Here is a 17,650-nt window from a genome sequence, read left to right as displayed (position 1 = left end):
ACGTGCTCTGTGGGGGACACCACCCCAGCAGAGGACGTCCCTGGATTGTAGGTCCAGTGGCACCGCAAACCTGCTCAATCACTTCCATCTCAGATAGGGTTTTAATTATTCGTATTTCTTTTGATTATTTTAATTTCTTCTATGTAAAGCACTTTGAATTACCACTGCTTAGCTTTGCATTTACTGAATGAGCACTGTGCCACTGTTCGTCCGACTGTTTGCACTGTATTTTATTTTCTAAACTGTTTTAATTATTCTTATTTCTTTTATTATGTATGTAATTATTTCAATTTCTTCTATGTAAAGCACTTTGAATTACCAATGTGTATGAAATGTGCTATATGAATAAACTTGCCTTGCCTTGTAAATGAATAGGTACACATCACACCACATAACATCAGTTCCAATGAACAACAATCAATCATGTACTTCCATCTCACAGTATAGAAATAAAATGAAACTGGATATTTATGTTTTTAATCTTTTAAATCTATTTATGCATCACATTTTAATACACTCTAAAAAATGCTGGGTTGTTTCAACCCAATTTTGGGTAAAATATGGACAAACCCAGCCGTTGGGTTAAATTTTTACATTACATTTTTAACCCAATGTTTGGGTTTGTCCATATTTTACCCAAAATTGGGTTGAAACAACGCAGCATTTTTTAGAGTGTATATTTATAATTTTTTAAAGGTTAAGATGAACTTCTGCTCCTCATATACATATCAAACATGTATATTGGCAATTAAATGAACTAAATCACCCTTATTTTACATATGAAAACAAGAGGATAAATACTCTCTCTCAATCAAATGACTTGTAAGTCAACAAAACAGGGTATAGAGAATGGGCAACTACGTCACGACGCAAAGCATTCTGGGTAGCGGCGGCCATCTTTTAGGTCACGGCTGTTGTAACTCTGGGCCATTGCACACTGAGTCCGAAATGTTCGTATGCGTTTTTTCGTATTCGTGATTCGGTGGCTCTGAATTGTCAAAGCACCATCTAAACACCATTTAAACTGCTTGTTACGGATGCGAAAAACGCAGAAAATCGAACCCGTTTCGATGTTTTTTATGACGGACGAAAGTTTCGGAGGCAGTGTGCAAGCGTGATTGAATGGTTCTTTGACAATTCAGAGCCACCGAATCACGAATGCGAAAAAACGCATACGAACATTTAGCACAATAAATAACAACAATAAATTATAGTGAGCAGGCAGGTAGTGGCGGTAATTCTTTGTTTGCCAAACGAGGTTGTGTAGAGAAGAAGAAAAAGGTAAACAAACACACATGGACCGTGCGAAGATAAAGCTCAAGGTTATCTACCAAGCGCTACTTGGACAAAATAAAGGCAATTAACGGGCTCGATCCGTACGAACACAAAGAGTGGTTGACTAACCTGAACAAGCTACCGCAAACAACATTTCCTGACGTGTTTTCTTACCTTGTTTGTGGTGTGAGCGCATACACATTTGAGCAGTTCCGAAATTATAAATCTCTATAATTACTAATTTACTTACCATATTTACCTCAGCATTGCACTAAGTTCAAGTTGTTATTTATTGTACTTGTTATATTTACACTACATTGTTACTGTGCAGGTCCTGTTATAATTACTCATTTACTTACCATATTTACTTCAGCATTGCACTAAGTTCATGTTATGTGACACAAATAAAAAGATTTAGAATTGACAGTTTTCCATCATTTATTCCATCATTTATAATAATAATACATTTTATTTGTGATACATTTTGTAATACATTTTATTTAAAGACACCTTACAGATCAAAACAGTTAAAATACATTTCAAGGAGGCAATGCAATAAAAAAATAAAAAAACAAGACAATGTAAAGAATAAAAAATAAAAAAGAGAAAAAAAATAAGCAGTTAAACATGAAGCCATTTGAAGGTAAAGTTAGGTTATTAACACATAGTATGTAACATGCAGTTCATAAGGTTTATGGCATGTTTTATGATTACTTGCCAATTAGATACTTGAGGGTGTGCCTGTGTTTGTAGTGAGAAAATGTCTGTGCTCTAGCTTTCAGATTTGATGGTCTCTCAATGTAAATTTCAAAGCAGTCTACAATAACTGAAACACGATTGCCAAAAGCCTCAACAAACTGATGTGGCATGCTGCCTTGCAAGCAATGTCGCTCAGGCCAGTGCACCAAAGGGCTAAGGTGTGTAAACATTGTAGCTATAATGTCTCTGAACGTGGTGGAAACAGTCTTACGGTCTATGCAGAAGATGTGAGCAATGTGCTGGATTGGCAGATTCAGCCTCAGGCGCAACAGAGTTAAGACGAGCATCTGAAAAGACGAAAGTTTTCGGACAGTCTGTGGCAGGCAAGGAAGAAGCTGCTGCAGCACACCCATCAAAACATGGAAGCCCAGTGTAGTACTTTACCTTCACATCATCATCTTTAAAGAAATGCTCATCCATCTTCTTTTGGGAGAGCTCTTCCTTCAGTATCCTGTTCTCCTCCAGCAAGTGGTTAATTTCAGCACGCCTGTGGCTACAAAAACTGCATTCCTGCTGTTCTCTGTTATCCGGTGTAGTGTCATCCACTTATAAACTCTGTGCAGCTTCATCTGGAGGTGCATCTTCATCCACCTGTGACCTCTGTACAGCTTGCTGTCTCTTCGTCCTCCGGTTAAAACGCTGTGTGTGTGTGTGTTTTTTTTACTTCTGTGTGGCCAAGGTGTAATGACGGTACCCAGTCGGGATGACACTCCAGCATTTCTGGTTTGCCTGATAAAACAAAACAGGATTTATTAGTCTGTGCTTGCAGTTGTTTGGATACCTGCTCATCCAAATAACTTCACACTCAAGTGTAAAGTTGATCGGATGAACGGTTACAGATACATAATGTAACAGTTACGTTATAGAGATTCCTTCCTTTATAGCTTAATTTTATAGCTATGCAGCCAGCTAACTTAGTTTTGCGAAGTTAGTCTTTCGTAATTGAAGTTAATGTTACGGTTGTTGTGTTGTTACTAGTTTTAACCACATAACAGTTAAAGGTGTTGTAATGATAACTTACCTGTGTGAAAATGCCGTTAACACACGAACATGTGTCGGGAAATGTTGCTGAAGGTGATGTTTGTCCGTCTTACAGTAGCTCTGCGACTTGATTTCCATTGTTTTTTTTCCACGCCGATCGTGAGAACGATTATGACAGTGTAATGCAATATGTGTTCACCATTCTGTCGTTTTTCTGAACTGAATTAGCCTAACTTACTTCTAAAATATACCAATATACTACCGCAAATACTAATATTACCGCCACTCTACGTTTCTCCCATAACCTCCGTGACCTAAAGTCCCACAATGCCTTGCGCTACTGTGATCCGCCGACGTCACGATCCCGCGCTCTATAGAGAGCCTAAGTCCCGCCCCTTCCGGTGGTCCACCATGGGACCTTAATTCGGAAAAATATTGTATGGTAGTCAATGGCGAGAGACAACTTATCTTTTTATTCCGTCTGAACTGTGCCCTGATTTACACATATGATGTTTGTCCATTTAAAAGATAATTATGAAAGTAAAAAAAGTCGCAGTTTGTCATACAACTGTTGAGTTATAAGACTGTGAAAATACGTAATTACAGAGACTACAAACCCAAAAGGCGCACACATGTGACGTCATACCTTTTCTCTCAATGAATGAAGCTAACGTCTGTCATATTTTCTATAGTTTTATGTTATACGGTAATCGTAACGTTACGCTGTCATGCCTGTGTGTTTTGTACCAGACTGCACACATACGAGCAACGGATCTTGCTCGTTGTTTCGCTTCCCGGGTGATGAAAGGACCAGGAGTCATTGGATTAAACGCATCAGGTGAGATATATTATCTGCGTGAATTATAGCTGAGTTACCTAGCTAGTAGCAAGCAATGAACGTTAGCTAGGATTGCCGCGTTAATTTAGTCATGTCATTTTAATTACTCACAATAACAGTGAGAGCAGGCATGAAGTTAGGAAGAGTTTGGTAAGTATTTAACGTTAGTGAACGCTTGTTACTGCCACACCAGTGTGATCATTCTGAAATATACGATATTGTGTTAAGTTGTACGGAAGCGTATTGCATTCAATTGAGGAAAAAAATCGAATTAAAATTTTTTCGAAAAAAATCGAATTAAAATTTTTTCGAAAAAAATCGAATTAACGAGTTAATTATCTCAGAATTACAAGATAATTTTTCATGGAAAGAGTTTTTGCTGTTCTTAATTAACGAGTTAATGATGAGATCCCTCAAATGATCTCGTAATTCTGAAATAATTAACTCACTTAAAATTCACTGAAAAGTTACTTCACTTAAAACAGAGTATAGTTTGAAAGCTATACGCTTCCGTAAAGTTGTGTGAACATTGAATATTAAAAAGATCAGGCAGTTCAGGGAGAATCGAAAGGCAGGAAGCCAGCCATGCATGTAATTCTTCTGGACAACGATTTTCATTGTGATGGTGAGTCAGTCTCCTTTTTTGGCAAGGTAGTTTGATAATTAGTGAGAGAGTAAATTAACAAGTCTGATAGGGAGGAATTATTTATAGTGTTGAACTTACCTTTGTCTTTTTTTTTTTCAAATTATTTAGCCTAATTTGTAAATCTGCTGACACACAAACAGCAACCCACAGACACTTGTAATGTCGCACATTCACACAGTCATCTGAAACCATCTTTACACATTTACAAAAAGTGTAAGAGTGGCATCTTGTTTTGAAATCGTGTGAATAATGGTTCTTTATTCTTCTTTTCCCAGGTCCATCGGCACACCCTGTTCTGCATGTCCTGCTTGACCATCGATGCTCTTATTTGTATGTAATTACAAATAAAGAAAAATTAAAGTGAAGTTGTAATTATTCTGAGTCTACAACCAATATGTGTTAAGATAAGAATCACTTTATTCGCCAAATGCATTAGCAGATATACAGGATACACTAGTCCTTGGACCTGGTGCCAGTATGGGTGATCCTCTTTCAAGACGTATGATCCACCCTCCATACGTAGACAGAAAGATGATGACTGGACTGCCTCTGTAATGGTCATGTTCCTCTGGCTGTGTGGACACTTAACTTCCAACAGGGCAGATGGCTCCACAAGTCCATCGGGTGATGCTCCTAGGATACCTGACTCACTCACAAAGAGACCAGACTCGAGCACCTCCAGCTGACAGGCCTGCTCAAAAGCTCTCACCCCTTCAGCCTCGTTCACGACACCCCAGTTGACAGCCATTACTCCATCCAGGTTGTTCCCCCCAAGCACCCTTTTCATGAGGGATGGGCATGGAGTCGATGAGCGCCGTGACAACAGCACAGCACCAAAATTGCTGGCTGTCAGTCTACCCTGCCTGTGCAACTGCCACTGGGGATTTAGCCGCTGTCCCACGGTGGCTGTCTGGATGGCAGCTTGCTGATCCTTTGTGAGTCGCATTGAAGCAAGAATTGCCTCAAGCCCGCGACCCCCATGCTCCTTCACCAGCTCCGGCACAGTGAGATTGACCTGATGTTGAGGCCGTGTCTCTGGCTCAGGTGACAACATCCATGCCATGCCACACTGTGTGCCCCTCAACGCAGTCCTGAACCAGTCCACATCCTCAGAGGTGATGTCTCTGGCCAGGGGGTTGTATGTTGCCTCACGCTGTGGGTAAAGCTCAGACACCGGCTGGATGACTTTGGAAGACTGAGGCTTCTTCCACTGGCACTCCACATCAGTTGAACTGATCTCCCACATGGCGAAAATGACCAATGCTGCAGCATGGCTACATTTAAACTCTCCCCGTGCACAATCACAGGCAGAGCTAATAATAGTACCATCATCTCCCATGCAGACCTGTAAAAATAAAATAGCATACCATTTCTTAGAATTCTGTAATACATTTAGGCTAATTAGCAGCAAAACATGAATGGGCAGGATATATGTACCAAGTGTTAATATAGCAAAAAATATATTTACAAGGCAGATGTTAACAAAATCTTAATATGTCGATATATGCCTTCTCATTAAATTATTTGGTAATACTTTATAATAACTGCACGCTATCAGTCATTAATTAAGCATTAGTAAAGAATTAATTCATTAATAAAGCTTATTAATGAATATTAATGCTTTATAAAGGATGAATTAACTGTTCACTAATGGTTAACTAATGATTAATAGCGTGCAGTTATTATAAAATGTAACCAAATATTAACATTAACCAATTTCAGGAGAGGATATATTCCAAAACTTTCTGAAAATACAGTATGGGATAGGAATTAACTGCACAATTACTAGAATGATTAGGCATGATGATTTGCACATCATTGTGTAATGACAACTTTGTCATTAATGTTTATATTGAAATTATGCTGATCTCCCTAAACTCGTAGTTTGAGCATTAGTATATCACTTAGCGTTAGCATTACAGCTGACATTAACGTTACATCTGTTTAACACTCACCGAAACCTTGTACCGCCGGTCCCGCATACTGGCTCTTACAAGACCGACCAAGTCTCCTTTTGCATAGCTGCAGCTCTCAACATGACCCGTGTTCTGCCCGTTATCTCAAACGCCTTGCTTGAGTATGCAGTCAGATAACGCCTCCCAAAGACAACAGACACAGGAATGGTTTCCAAGGTTTACTGCTGCCCAAGGAATAACGTAAAACTGTAAAAATACAAATACGAAATCCTAAATGTACAGTCAATTACATAATTCACATAAGCACAACAAAGGTTTTTTACATCGCATATAGCAACTATACCAGAAAGGATTGTGCAATTTACAAAACAAAGAAAACTAAATGTACATCTGGGATATAAGATATAATATAAGATATAACGACTAAATATGCAGGAATAATAATGTAGCAACATCTACATACCGAAAGTGCCTTCAAACAACTTAAATTAAGGAGCAATAGTAGCCATAACCGCATGCTCTTCTTTGCTGCTGGGCTCACATTTGTGATGTCATCATATAAGGACTTTACTGATACTACATGCAATACCCAACTTGAACAGAGGGGGTCACTATAGTAAAACTTTTATATCAAATAAATGCAGAATGTTCATGTAGAACAGCACACTCCCCGTCTGGTATTTGGGGAATACCAAACCTTCTTGAGTTTAAACCTGAACAGTCTATTCTGAATCTTCGTGAAGGAGGATTACAATCTCATTAATAGGTCTCAGAAACCGTTTGGGTCCATCTTTCCCAATGATTTTTACTTGCACCTTTCGAACTCGCCCGTCTTGGCTGGGGTAAGTTTCAGTTATGATGCCCAGGGGCCAATCATTCCGTTTTGACTGAGAGTCCTTAAGCAGAACTATGCATCCTTTGGAAACATTGGGCTGTTGGTGTTGCCATTTTCGTCGATGCTGTAAGGTTGAAAGATACTGTTTCCGCCATCTGTCCCAGAATGTGTTTGCAAGGCTTTGCACAGTACGCCACTGTTGTTTGTACAGATCAGGCTTTCCACAGTCCCCAGGTGGTACTGAGCTAGTACCAGTCTTTTGGGTAAGTAATGTGGCAGGTGTTAGAATGAAAGGATCCATTGGATCGGTAGACACGGGTATCAGTGGTCTGCTGTTTATGATGGCAGTTACTTCAGCCATGAAGGTGGAGAGTACCTCGTGTGTGAGTTTAGAGGATGCCATCTGAAGAAGCATAGAGTCCAAAATCCTGCGAGCAATGCCAATCATCCTTTCCCATGCACCGCCCATGTGCGACGAATGCGGAGGATTGAAAGCCCATATGCAGCCGTGATCTGACAGGAATTGTTTCACCGCCTTTTCATCAACATTGGAAGGAATTTGCAGGTCTTTACAAGCACCAATGAAATTGGTCCCTCTATCAGAGCGAATCCGTTTCACTGGACCCCGGATTGCTAGAAACCTCCTTAAAGCGTTAATGAAACTGGAGGAATCTAGGGACTCGATCACTTCTATATGAATGGCTCTGACACTTAGACATGTGAACAGCACCGCCCATCTTTTGCTTTCTGCATAGCCGCCTCTTGTCCTGCGAGCAGATACTGACCAGGGGCCAAACACATCTAATCCCACATGTGTGAAGGGAGGCTCTATACTGAGCCTGTCGGCGGGCAGATCTGCCATCTTTTGAGTCTCGCAACCCCTCCTGAGTCTGCGGCATACAACACAGGAATGGATGAGACCGTTCACACGTCTTTTGCCTCCTATTATCCAGTAGCCAGCAGATCTTATCGCTCCCTCTGTGAAGTGACGACCCTGATGATGCGTTTGCTCATGAAAGTGTCTTGTTAGAAGTAATGCTACATGGTTCCTACCCGGTATGATGAGGGGTCTCTTTTCTTCAGAACCTAGATCTGCTTTGACAAGACGACCTCCGACCCTCAACAGTCCGCTTTGATCAATGAAGGGATCTAGTTTTTGAAGTGTGCTAGTTTTTGGAAGTGGTTCGTTCCGTTTGAGGCACTGCAACTCGTCAGCAAAAGTTTCCTGTTGTACTGCTCGTATGACAGCTTCTGTGCTCTGATGTATTGTGTCAGCACTAAGAGGAAGTTTGCAACAGTGCCATCCTTTGCATGCCTGAGGGGTGTCATTTTGACCCTGCTTATAAGAGCGTGCAATATGAATCAGCTTTCCTACAGCTCGGATCAGACGGCTCCAGTCCGAAAAGCGTTCAAAGCGATTTGAGACAGTGGTATGCAACACTGTTACTTGTGGACGAACTTCCGAATCTCGATCAGGATCAACAAGTGTGAAGGGTTCTTTGGGGAAAGTCTCTGTTTTTGGATGATGCAAGAATGCTGGTCCCCTGAACCAGATAGTGTCCTGCAATTTGGTTGGAGCTATTGGTCGTGTTGCAACATCAGCTGGATTATGCTCTGAGCTCACATAATGCCATTGTTCTGGATTAGTGCTTGTCCGGATTCTCTGTACGCGATTGCTTACATAGACATGAAATCTACGTTTCTCATTGTAGATATAGCCAAGGACCACTCTACTATCTGTGTAGAAGGTGATCTCATCGAATTTGACAGCAATCTCTGCAATGATGGTTTCCATCATGTTCACAGCCAAGACAGCCGCACAGAGTTCCAGACGAGGTATAGTGTGCTCTGGTTGTGGCGCTAGCCTTGCTTTGCCTGTGATGAAACCCAAATGACAGCTACCATCTGAATCAACTGTTTTGAGGTAAGCAACCGCTGCGATTGCTCTCTCAGAAGCGTCTGAAAACACACAGAGCTCCTTGAACTTGGCGCCTGACAATGATGTGAGCCCATAGTTTCTTGGAACTTGTATATGTTGCAGTTCTTGCAGAGAATCTCTCCACTCCTCCCACACCTTTTGTTTGTTCACAGGTAAGGGTGCATCCCAGTCAGCAGCATTCTCAGTTAGCTCCCTCAGTAGTACTTTGCCTTGAACCGTGATGGGGGCCACAAATCCTAGTGGGTCATACAAACTGTTTATAACGGACAGCAGTCCACGCCTAGTGTAAGGCCTTCTATCCTTTTGGGCGTGGAAGTTGAAGCAGTCTTTGTCCAGATTCCAAAGCAAGCCAAGACTGCGTTGCATAGGAAGTGAGCTAACACCTAAATCCAGTTCTTTCATTGAGTTGGCATAATCCTCAGATGGGAACGCTCCCATAACTTCCTTGCTGTTTGAAGCTAGTTTATGCAACTTCAAATTAGATCCAGCCAGCATGTCCTGTGTCCTTTTTAACAAGTCAATTGCCATCTCTGCGGAGGGTAAGGACTTCAATCCGTCATCCATATAAAAGTCTTGCTCCACGAACTGTAGGGCGTCTTGACCAAATTCCTCTTGTCCTTCTTGAGCTGCACGACGAAGACAGTAAATGGCCACTGCCGGAGAGGGACTGTTCCCAAATACGTGTACCTTCATACGGTATTCCGTGATCTCGTTCTCTGGGTTATTTTCACGAAACCAGAGGAACCTGAGGTGGTTTCTGTCTGCAGATCGAACTTTAAAGCAGTGGAACATTTGTTGTATATCTACCATGAAGGCGACAGGCTCTTTGCGAAACCGCATTAGGACACCGAGGAGACTGTTGTTGAGGTCAGGACCCGTCAAGAGAACCTTGTTCAGTGATGCACCTTTGCATTGAGCGCTCGAATCAAATACCACTCGGATCTGGGATGGCTTTTTTGGATGGTAAACGGCAAAGGAAGGTAGATACCAACACTGTTCATTGAGACCAACTGAAGGAGCTATTTCTGCATGATCGTTTTGGAATAGCTTCTCCATAAAGGCTACAAAGTCCTTTTTCATCTCAGGCTTCTTCCTGAAAGAACGTTGAAGTGAATTGAAGCGTTCCACAGCTTGTGAACGATTGTTTGGAAGATATTGCCTTGGCTGCTTGAATGGGAGTGGGGCAACCCATGAATTTTCCTTGTCTTTATAGACTTCTTGGTCCATGATCTGCAGAAAAAGCCTGTCCTCAATAGACGGAGCTGTTCTTTCGTCATCTTTTGTTCTCTGAAATACATCCCATTCTGCTAGTCTTTGAGTCCGCTCCTTGATAAGGGACTTGGTGAGTGACTCGCTTTGGGATATATCCTTTACAGTGTAGTTGTTAGGACATGGTTGAAAGTATGTAGACTGACCATTCTCCATAATGTTGGTGTGGTAAGTTTGGACGAAAGTCGGTTTATGAACTTTTCCGAGGCACATGTCTCCAATGATTACCCACCCGAAGTCCAACTTTTGCGCAAAAGGAGCATTTGGTGGCCCATTCACTTGCTTATGGGCTTTGTGGACTCTGATCATATCTCTGCCTAACAGGAGAAGAATGGGAACATAATGATCGGGCTCTGGAATATATCTTGCAAGATGCTTTAGGTGTCTGTGGTTACTAACTACTTCTGGAGTGGGGATTTCGGAGCGATTGTTTGGAATTTCGTTACACTCAAGTAGCACTGGTAAGGTTAAGACTAAGCTTCCATCAAAGGATTCCACTTGAAAGCCTCGTGCTAGCCTGCCCTCCGTTTCAACCGTGCCTGCGCATGTTTTGAGAGTGTAGGCTACGTTACACTCTGTGATGCCAAACAGATCGAAGAATTCTGATCTTGCGAGTGATCTGTTGCTTTGATCATCTAGTATCACATACGTTTTGACTGCCTTTTCTGGATGGCCTTCAGGAAATACTTTCACGAGACATACCTTAGAGCATGAGCGTGGAAGTTGACTGTCTCCACATACCTCTGTACAAGCTGAGGAAACCTCAGATTCCACAGGTACGTCCTCACTCACTTTGTGATCCTCCGATGTCGGGAATTGTGGTTCTTTCATCCATGGTGCTGGGCCTGGATGGAGCGCCGCCATGTGGGTAACGCTACCACATTCTGAACACTTAACATCCTGATCACAGTTCTTTGCCATGTGGAATATGGAGCTGCAACATTTAAAGCATATGCCTTGTTGTTTGAGCAATGACTTTCTCTCTTCCATAGGTTTCATCCTGAATCCTCTACATCTGGACAGAGGGTGAGGCTTATTGTGTAGAAAGCACTGTTTTGCTGGATTTACCCCTTTTTTGAGTTCGCTGGCAGCTGATGAGTTCTCAGAGGAGACCTGTGTCTTGTGTGTAATGACGGCTCTGGGAAAAACGGGTTTGTTTAACTGTCTGTTTGGTTTGCGAAGTTCTTCCTGTACAGCTGTGAGAAAGAAACTTGGATCGTTGCGCATTTTAGCTTGCCGACACACAAAGTCTACTAAGAACTTAAAGGGTGGAAAAGAAACTCTGCAGTCCTCTTTGTACTTAGATCCCACCATGAGCCACTTCTCTTGTAAGCTGAATGGCAACTTCTGAATTATCGGATTTACTCCCCGTGGTGTGTCTAGATAGGAAAGTCCCATTAGATCGCCATCCTGCTTAGCTGCTTGTATCTCCATGAGCAAATCTCCCAGCTCGCGCAGTCTGTGACTGTCTCTGTTTGCTATTTTTGGGAAGCTCTCCAGTTTAGAGAATAGAGCACTTTCTACCATTTCCGGTGAGCCATATGTTTCATAAAGTCTGTCCCAAATCAGACTGAGCCCTTGTAACGGATGGTTAATGTGCACAGCTCTGATCCGTTTTGCATGCTCAGCTGACTCACACCCCAGCCATTTTACTAACAAGTCCATCTCCTCGCTAGGTGAGAGGTCAAGGTCTTTAGTGGCATTTATGAAGGATGCCCTCCATGCTCTGAAAGTCTCTGGATGATCGTTAAACTGTGTAAGGCCGGTAGACACTAATTCACGTCTTGCGATAAACTTGACGACATCAGACATTTGATTATTTGCATACAGATTTCCTTGATACTCTCCAGCTTGTAAATGTGTAGCTGACTGACTCTGATAATAGTCGAGCGGCACCCTTCTGTCTCTGATCCTTTCCTCACTGCCTGGAAATGGTGCAGATCGTGGGTGATGCACATCTCGAGGTGACCTGAAGTACGCCTCATGCTGAGCTGGGCGTGTAAACTGTACATCCTCGGATTGCGTAATGGTAGGGTACTGCACACACGCTGCATCGACAGGCCGAGACTTGAGTGGTATGAAATTAAAAACACGCTGGCCCTCTTGCTGCAAGTAGGATTCAGTAGTCTGTGGTTGTTGCACTTCTGAAACGTTCATGCCTCCGTTATCACAAAACGGCCCATCCAGCACTGGCATTTGTGAATCTACAGCTCTATCCGCTTGTTCCGATAAGTAAGCCTGTGTGCGTTCTGTTGTATCCTCTATAGGTAGGTCTATTACACTCGAATTCCCTCTACTTTCTTGGTCTGCAGCTGTTTCTAAAGCCTCTGCTTTCACTTGTATAGCTGCAGCTCTTTTTTCCAGCCTTAAAGTCTCTAGTGATGCCTCAAGCTGTGCTTGTTGTATTTTAAGTTCACTTTCTTTCTTAGCAAACACTATTTCCGCTTTAGCCGCTTCAGCCTCTGCTCTAGCCATTGCAGCAGCTGTGGTTACGGCCGATGACCCTCGTGAGCGCCGTGACGAACATGATGCATTAGATGCTTGCCTCCGTGATCCAGACTTGGAGCTTGGCTTAGACATTGTAAGAGGAGGATCACCTTATGGGCTAGCTTGCTCCCCGCCGTGGACTTAGAAACTAGAAGTTGGTCAACGAAGAGCTTTTCGTTTTACTGTTCTGCCCGTTATCTCAAACGCCTTGCTTGAGTATGCAGTCAGATAACGCCTCCCAAAGACAACAGACACAGGAATGGTTTCCAAGGTTTACTGCTGCCCAAGGAATAACGTAAAACTGTAAAAATACAAATACGAAATCCTAAATGTACAGTCAATTACATAATTCACATAAGCACAACAAAGGTTTTTTACATCGCATATAGCAACTATACCAGAAAGGATTGTGCAATTTACAAAACAAAGAAAACTAAATGTACATCTGGGATATAAGATATAATATAAGATATAACGACTAAATATGCAGGAATAATAATGTAGCAACATCTACATACCGAAAGTGCCTTCAAACAACTTAAATTAAGGAGCAATAGTAGCCATAACCGCATGCTCTTCTTTGCTGCTGGGCTCACATTTGTGATGTCATCATATAAGGACTTTACTGATACTACATGCAATACCCAACTTGAACAGAGGGGGTCACTATAGTAAAACTTTTATATCAAATAAATGCAGAATGTTCATGTAGAACAGCACAACCCGACTTGTAATGATTTTCACCCCTTTTAATACTTTTTTCCTCGTTCTGGAAGAACGAGATGAAACGCGCCAAGGTGACAGCCATGTTGGTGACGTATATAGTGCGAGACGAGAGAATGTAGTTCATTGAGCGATTTTCACATACAACTAAATGTTACTCTTCTGTTGTATGACAAACTGCGACTTTTTTTACTTTCATAATTATCTTTTAAATTGACAAACATCATATGTGTAATTCAGGGCACAGTTCAGACGGAATAAAAAGATAAGTTGTCTCTCGCCATTGACTACCATGTATATTTTTTCCGAAGTAAGGTCCCATGAGCCGGAAGTGGAGGGGCGGGACTTAGGCTCTCTATAAAGGCACCTTTAGCGGTGTGAACAGCACTATCAAAGAACTGCTACAGTGGTGATCTGAGCTAGTGTAACCCTGGTTAAATAAAAGAAGTTAAGTTTAATTTATTTGCAATTTATTAACATCTAATTTCCCTACTGAAGGTAAAATAGTGATGTGTAAAAGCGATTTTAGAAAAATAGTGGGTGAATTAAGAAAAGCAGTTATTAATTAGTTGATTTGCGATTGACCAATGAGAACGCTCCCGACATCACGCGCTGTGCGTGTGTGTGGACGCGCCTGCGAAACGAGAGTTGAGCATAGAGGAGAGAAGACGTGAGTCGATCTTCGCGCTAAAAGTTAGATTAATATAGTTGAAAGAAAAGTAGAAAAAACGTTAATTTAATTCAATTCATACCGTGAAGTGTATGGAGAAGCTGAGTGAGTGTTGAGTTGCATTTTACTCCGGTGAGTCAGAATAACTTTCTAAATGTTAATGTATAAACTTCCTAACACGATTAAAAAATGGTTAATTCGTTTGACTAAATTGTTATTTCCAATTTCATGTCGTATTTCAACGTTAGAGATTAAAGTGAATCGTGTGGATATTCCTCGTTCACCGACGCCATTGCTGGCCATGCGGGCCTGTGAGACACGCATGGGTGAAAGCAAAAGACGATTAATATAGAGGTAAATTAGTAATATATAAGTTCTTGTGGAGAACTACTGCTTTGTTCTATTGTTTAATTTTACTATTTCATTTTAAATGATTGTAAGTGTGGTCATATTGAACCGCGTGGTCATTCCTCCATTTCAGTTCACGGGCGCCATTATTGGTCACGTGCGCTTGTGTGAGAAAGACCAGTAGGATTGTTTTAGAGGTACATAGTGTAATATCTCTTCTTGAAAAATTATATTTGTATGTTTAATTGTTATTTTGATATGTGATGTGAAATTCTTTCTGAAATCACTAAATGAATGTTCTGGTCTGTGATCAGGCCAGGTTTTTTTGTTTTGTTTTCTTTTTCTTTTTCTTCTTTGTATTTCTATTTTGTCCTTGATTCTGCGGATGGTTATGATCTGTGATATCCTGTGAGAAATTTCAAGTTTGATGGCGAGCCACCCGAATCTATTACGGTGAAAGAATCTACTAAGGTGAAAGGACATCAATTCGTAAAGAAGAGTTCAATATCCTTTCCTTTCTGCTCCAGTCAAGACAATTCACATGTAGAGACTATTGAGTTTTTCTTCAAGATTTAAAGACGAATACAGAGACTGATACAAAACTGATATATGCTTGAAAAGAGTGTTTAAGGAAAAGAAAAAAGACACCACTCCATTATTAATTTTTTAAATTTTATTTTCTTCTGTCATTGCAATTATCTGTGTATGTTTTGGGGTAAAGGAAGAGTGCACTCTATGGGAATTTTCATGTTTAAATTGTGTGTATAATTGACTGACATTTGTAATTAACCTTTCTGATTTTTCTCATTGGAAACCAAAATTACATACCAGTTGTATTCAACCTGTGTCGATTGTTGTTTCTCACCACAACCCGCTACCTCCTTTACGAGCTAATAAAAGAATCTTCTGATTAATTATCTGCACCAATAGCAATTTAATTAATTAATTGTTAAATACTGCAGACACCCGTTACATAAAGTTTGGCGAGCCAGCCAGGAGGTGGCGCTGTTGCTGAGAACTAACAATCGACACAGGTTGAATACAACTGGTATGTATTTTGGTTACATTAGCAAAACAAACCAAAACAAATTCACATTCAAATGTTAACGATTAGCGCGATTAGCGATATTTTATGAGCATCTCAATCAACATAAAACAATCTGAATCTGCGTCTATATGGTATCAACCAGTAAGAATCAGGTTCACAACTCCGATTGGTTTTAAAATAACATTATTTGGTGCAATAATGGAGCTAGTACAATCAGCATAATAATCGCATTAGTATTACCATCCGTACCGGAGGTATCTTGAGAAGCTCAAGATACCTCCGCTTAACTCTTAACTCTCTCTCGCGAGAAGAAAAAGTATCCCGGGCCTTTAGTCATGAGATCAGAGATTAGTTAGGAGTCAACTAACCTTCTGTCGACCTCTTTTCTTTAGCCCGGATATTCCACTCCTTTGAGCCGATGTTGCAGCTACAGAAGCCTCCGACTAGCACACACATCATACACTTATATGAGATATTTGTGAGGAAAGATAAAGACATCCTGGTGCTGGAATATCCTCATCATGCGATGACCTTGTTTGAATATGTACAGCGAAATCGAGGCAGCCTGACTGAGATTGCGGTGAAGCACATAATTCAGCAGCTCGCTGTTGCGCTGCAGCATTGCATGCATCACAGCATATTTCACGACACACACATAAAAAACATCCTCATATATCAGAACAGCCTGGAGGTCAAGCTGATGGACTTCAGAGGCGCACTGATCCTCCCAGAGACACGTGAGTCGGCTTCTCCAACACCGCCCACTGTTGATGTGTTTGATGATGCTTTACTAAACTCTGCACATGTGTTCCTACAGGAGCTGATGAACCCATTTTAAATGCAGCGGTCAGAAAGTACGCGGAGTGGGCCGTGAGTGACGATATACGGATACTGCTGAATGCGCTGGTGCCCAAAATAAGCTGATGGTTTTGGCAAATGTCACATTTGTCCAAAGGTGAGACCAACAACAAGAGTGAAATGGAAATGACATTGCTTGAAAAACATATAGAGCTCAGTAATATGATCAGTGTCAATAATGAGCAAAGTGTAAAACACAGCGGATTGACAATGAATGTTTAGCAATGGATAAATGTTCATGGGCATCCAGCAGTGTTGCGCGGGTCAATGTATAAACAACCCGCACCCGACCGACGTTTTCAACTAACCCACCCGCAACTCGGACCGCAAAAAAAATAAAGAACATATTGTACCCGACCCGCTTTCTGACCCACATTTTTTAAAAGTAGTAAATGCTCACCGTAGCGTCATTTGGGCCATAGACATAGGCCCAGCAAAAATCCCGCCCCCCTCTCAGAAAATACATAAAACGGACATTACTGAGCTATATGCGTTTAAAAGTAGCCTTTTAAAATGGTACAATGGCATTGCTCAGTTCAACGTGTTGGGAAATCGGGCATACAAGAAGTACACATGACAAAGCCAGCACTTTGGTCATCATCTTTCATTATTTCGGCAAATGTCTCCCACACTTTGCTCTTTCTATGTGTGTATTTGCGGAGCTTCCACTCCCCAGTCTTCACCTTTTCTCTTGCCGCCTCCATCTCTACCGTCATCTTCGCGGCAGCTTAACTCTCTCTCTCTCTCTGTCACACAGCTTTCAACCTAATGAACACAATATTTAAATATTTAGTACGGGATTTTTCTTTGAATTTCTATTGTTAAGTTTGCCATCATACCATAAAGGGTAGAATACCGGCTAAACCATGACGGAGGAATAAACTCACGTAGCCATCGGGTTTCGTTTGACTGGCGTGCACACACACACAGGCGCATGCAGTCATTTATTAAATTGCAACAGCTGTAAAACCACAATGATAATGATAATAAGAGCACATTCAAGGTCACCAATGTTCAACACCCCCACTTGCTCTTAGGCTGAATAACATTTAGACATG

At 41.4% G+C, this 17,650-nt stretch overlaps 1 protein-coding gene and 2 long non-coding RNA genes across 4 annotated transcripts; 1 reads left to right on the top strand and 2 right to left on the bottom strand.

Annotated features, from left to right (window-relative positions):
* Positions 1–1,695: 1,695 nt before the first annotated feature.
* Positions 1,696–3,389, bottom strand: LOC306997850. The gene is made up of 2 exons (XR_013797462.1): positions 3,056–3,389; positions 1,696–2,763 (listed from the first exon to the last, which is right to left on the bottom strand). It is a non-coding gene; the product is annotated as an uncharacterized lncRNA (long non-coding RNA).
* A 1,465-nt stretch (positions 3,390–4,854) lies between these two features.
* LOC306997479 (uncharacterized protein) lies at positions 4,855–6,948 on the bottom strand (the record flags this gene model as incomplete). The annotated part of the gene is made up of 3 exons (XM_079610783.1): positions 6,879–6,948; positions 6,455–6,661; positions 4,855–5,844 (listed from the first exon to the last, which is right to left on the bottom strand). Exons 2-3 carry the CDS (start codon positions 6,479–6,481, stop codon positions 4,855–4,857), a joined length of 1,017 nt encoding a protein of 338 aa, XP_079466909.1. The 5' UTR covers positions 6,482–6,661; positions 6,879–6,948.
* A 7,350-nt stretch (positions 6,949–14,298) lies between these two features.
* LOC306996927 lies at positions 14,299–16,419 on the top strand. Of its 2 annotated transcripts, XR_013797213.1 has the most exons (4): positions 14,299–14,470; positions 14,587–14,692; positions 14,820–14,883; positions 15,001–16,419. It is a non-coding gene; the product is annotated as an uncharacterized lncRNA (long non-coding RNA). The 2 variants fall into 2 exon arrangements; XR_013797212.1 differs by lacking the exon at positions 14,820–14,883.
* The last annotated feature ends 1,231 nt before the right edge of the window (positions 16,420–17,650 follow it).

This window comes from Phoxinus phoxinus, assembly GCF_949152265.1.
Source record: "Phoxinus phoxinus genome assembly, chromosome: 4".
NCBI classification, from domain to species: domain Eukaryota; kingdom Metazoa; phylum Chordata; class Actinopteri; order Cypriniformes; family Leuciscidae; genus Phoxinus; species Phoxinus phoxinus.
Note: the sequence above shows the minus strand (reverse complement) of the source record. Positions and strands in the feature narration are given on the sequence as shown.